The sequence below is a fragment of the Austrofundulus limnaeus genome, unplaced genomic scaffold, assembly GCF_001266775.1.
Source record: "Austrofundulus limnaeus strain Quisiro unplaced genomic scaffold, Austrofundulus_limnaeus-1.0 Scaffold114, whole genome shotgun sequence".
Lineage (NCBI taxonomy): Eukaryota > Metazoa > Chordata > Actinopteri > Cyprinodontiformes > Rivulidae > Austrofundulus > Austrofundulus limnaeus.
Window position 1 is genome coordinate 1,068,348 of NW_013952516.1, and position 2,135 is coordinate 1,070,482.

The following is a 2,135-nucleotide window of genomic DNA, read 5'->3' on the forward strand; positions in this document are numbered from 1 at the left end:
TAAATAGATCTTTGTTAATTTAAAGTTTTATTGTAATCGTTTGCTTTTGTAAAACATTTGAAATGTTTTTGGGGGATTCTTGTGAACATATTGTATATTTTATGTATAGGCTTCCTCCAGAGTGCCCTCCGTCAGAGAAACATACTTCAATCATTCCTGTGGAAGTGACCAATCAACTGGAAACATCACAGACCTGCTATGAGCTGCACTTCAAGAATGACCCCACACTTACCGTCATGTTAACGCTGGTATGGAAATATCATACTCAGACAACGTCACTTCTTCAACCATGATACAGATAATTAAAGAAAATATTCAAATTATTCTGTGCTTTTTCTTCTTTAGGAAGACAAAAGTGTGGCAGTGCAACATCTGCTTGAAGTCAGCGTGGTTCTGCTCGCTGTTTGTTTGTTGCTCTGCTTAGCTGCAAGTCTCACAAACTCCAAGACACGCCACAAACAGCACAGTGGGCTCGACCTCCAAAATGTAAGTCTCTGATGTTACGTTGCCATCAAAAATTATTTATCTATATTTTAGTAATCTGTTCATCACAGTATTTGTAACATGAAAGACTTTGATAATGTGTACACTGTTTACCCTATTTTTCTTGATTTACTGTATTTACAGGAGCCCCAGATTGACAGTTGACCATTTTGCTCATTCTGTGCCACAAAGAAATCAGCTGGTTCCTGAAAGAGAGCAACAAGTGCTACTGCTTTCAAAACTGCATTCAGCTGCTTTAACAAGACACCACTTTACGTTGTAGGTAGTACTGGTAGTGCTGGTTACTGCTTCTCACTTTGTGAAAACAGCACTATGATGTCATACAAGACTCTGGAGAAACTTAACTTTTGTTAAATGAATCCTGGTAACGTGTCGGGTCACARCCCGTGTTGAGTTCATGTGAACTAAAACACTTGATCGATTGAATGGTCTGCACTAAATTCACAGTACCAAAATAATCTTGCTTACATCGTTTGTCRTTTTGTATGAGATAATTTAATCTATTTTCTGAAAATCTCTTTTTAAATGTTGATTTATAACATCATGTGAACTGTGCTTAGTTCATATTTATCAGTTAAAAACAGCCTTGTTAGGTTCAAAGTTAATTGAAAATACAGTATAATCACTCATAGATGTGTTCATGCATGACTAAGGTTATATCAGTTTGGGTTTGAAGACTTGATTTTTTTTTATTATGAGTCATTTTTAAGCTTGACTCAAACTTCACAACAAAATATTTCAGTGTTGTCTAATATTTCCTAACTTGATGCTTGTGCTTTATATGCAAACAGAGAGTATTGAATATAGCAGGACAGTAGTAAAAAAAAGCTACAAAAGCAACTCTTAAGTTAATTATCTACACCACAGTCGGTATATGCAGCATCCTGTTGATTTGATTTTTTTTTACAAAATACTCTCAGTAATAGTAATTTTTCCTAACCGGTTTGGTTTACCAGACAAATCAATTTGTATTAGAGATGGGGCAGCACAGCTGAGCAGTGGTTAGTGCTGTAGAAGGTTGCAGGTTCGTCTCCTGCTCTTTCTGAGTGAGGTTTACATGTTCCTCCCTTGAATGCAAGGGATTTTTTTGTGTACTCTGGCTTCTTCTCACAGACCAAAACATGCATCTTAACTTGATTTGTAACTAATCTGTGARTGGCTGTGACCTTTAGTGGATGTTTCTTGACTTCTTGAAATTATTATTACTTTCTCAATATGGAGATGTTTTTGATCCATCTTAATGTTTTCCAAAATGTTTAGAGAATAGTCTGCAGTTTTTGTGTTCTAAACATTGAAAGGGTAACTTGAATGTTCTGATAAGGAATGTTCCTTTAAGGATCCTTGAAGGCAAATTGTAACTTTTTATACAATGTAGCCTAGCAAGAGAAACATCTGGGAACAACACAAAGTCAATGTTTGCCTTTAAAAAAGTTTTGATGTACATGTAACTCACTAAAACCAGATGCAACCAGAACTTTTGCACATACTTTAAAAAGAAACCTTCTTGCCAGGGGTGTCACTAGGTTTTAAGTACGGGGGGGTGTAGCCCCCAGGAGACCCACAGAATTTTTGTATATTATATATTTGTATTGTGTGTGTGTATGTATGTATGTATGAATGTGTGTATGTAT

At 35.8% G+C, this 2,135-nt stretch overlaps 2 protein-coding genes across 2 annotated transcripts in view; both read left to right on the top strand.

The window, feature by feature from the left end:
- Positions 1–720, top strand: part of zgc:158398 (transmembrane protein 248) — a 4,135-nt gene extending 3,415 nt beyond the window's left edge. Inside the window, exons 5-7 of the mRNA XM_014014414.1 lie at positions 110–248; positions 346–486; positions 628–720. Of these exons, the coding sequence (XP_013869868.1) occupies positions 110–248; positions 346–486; positions 628–648 (301 nt within the window). The 3' untranslated portion in view covers positions 649–720. The remainder of the gene's footprint in view (positions 1–109; positions 249–345; positions 487–627) is intronic.
- The window catches only part of morc2 (MORC family CW-type zinc finger 2), a gene marked incomplete in the record, with an annotated part of 13,397 nt that continues 11,889 nt past the window's right edge, over positions 628–2,135 (top strand). Inside the window, 1 exon segment of the mRNA XM_014014410.1 lies at positions 628–758.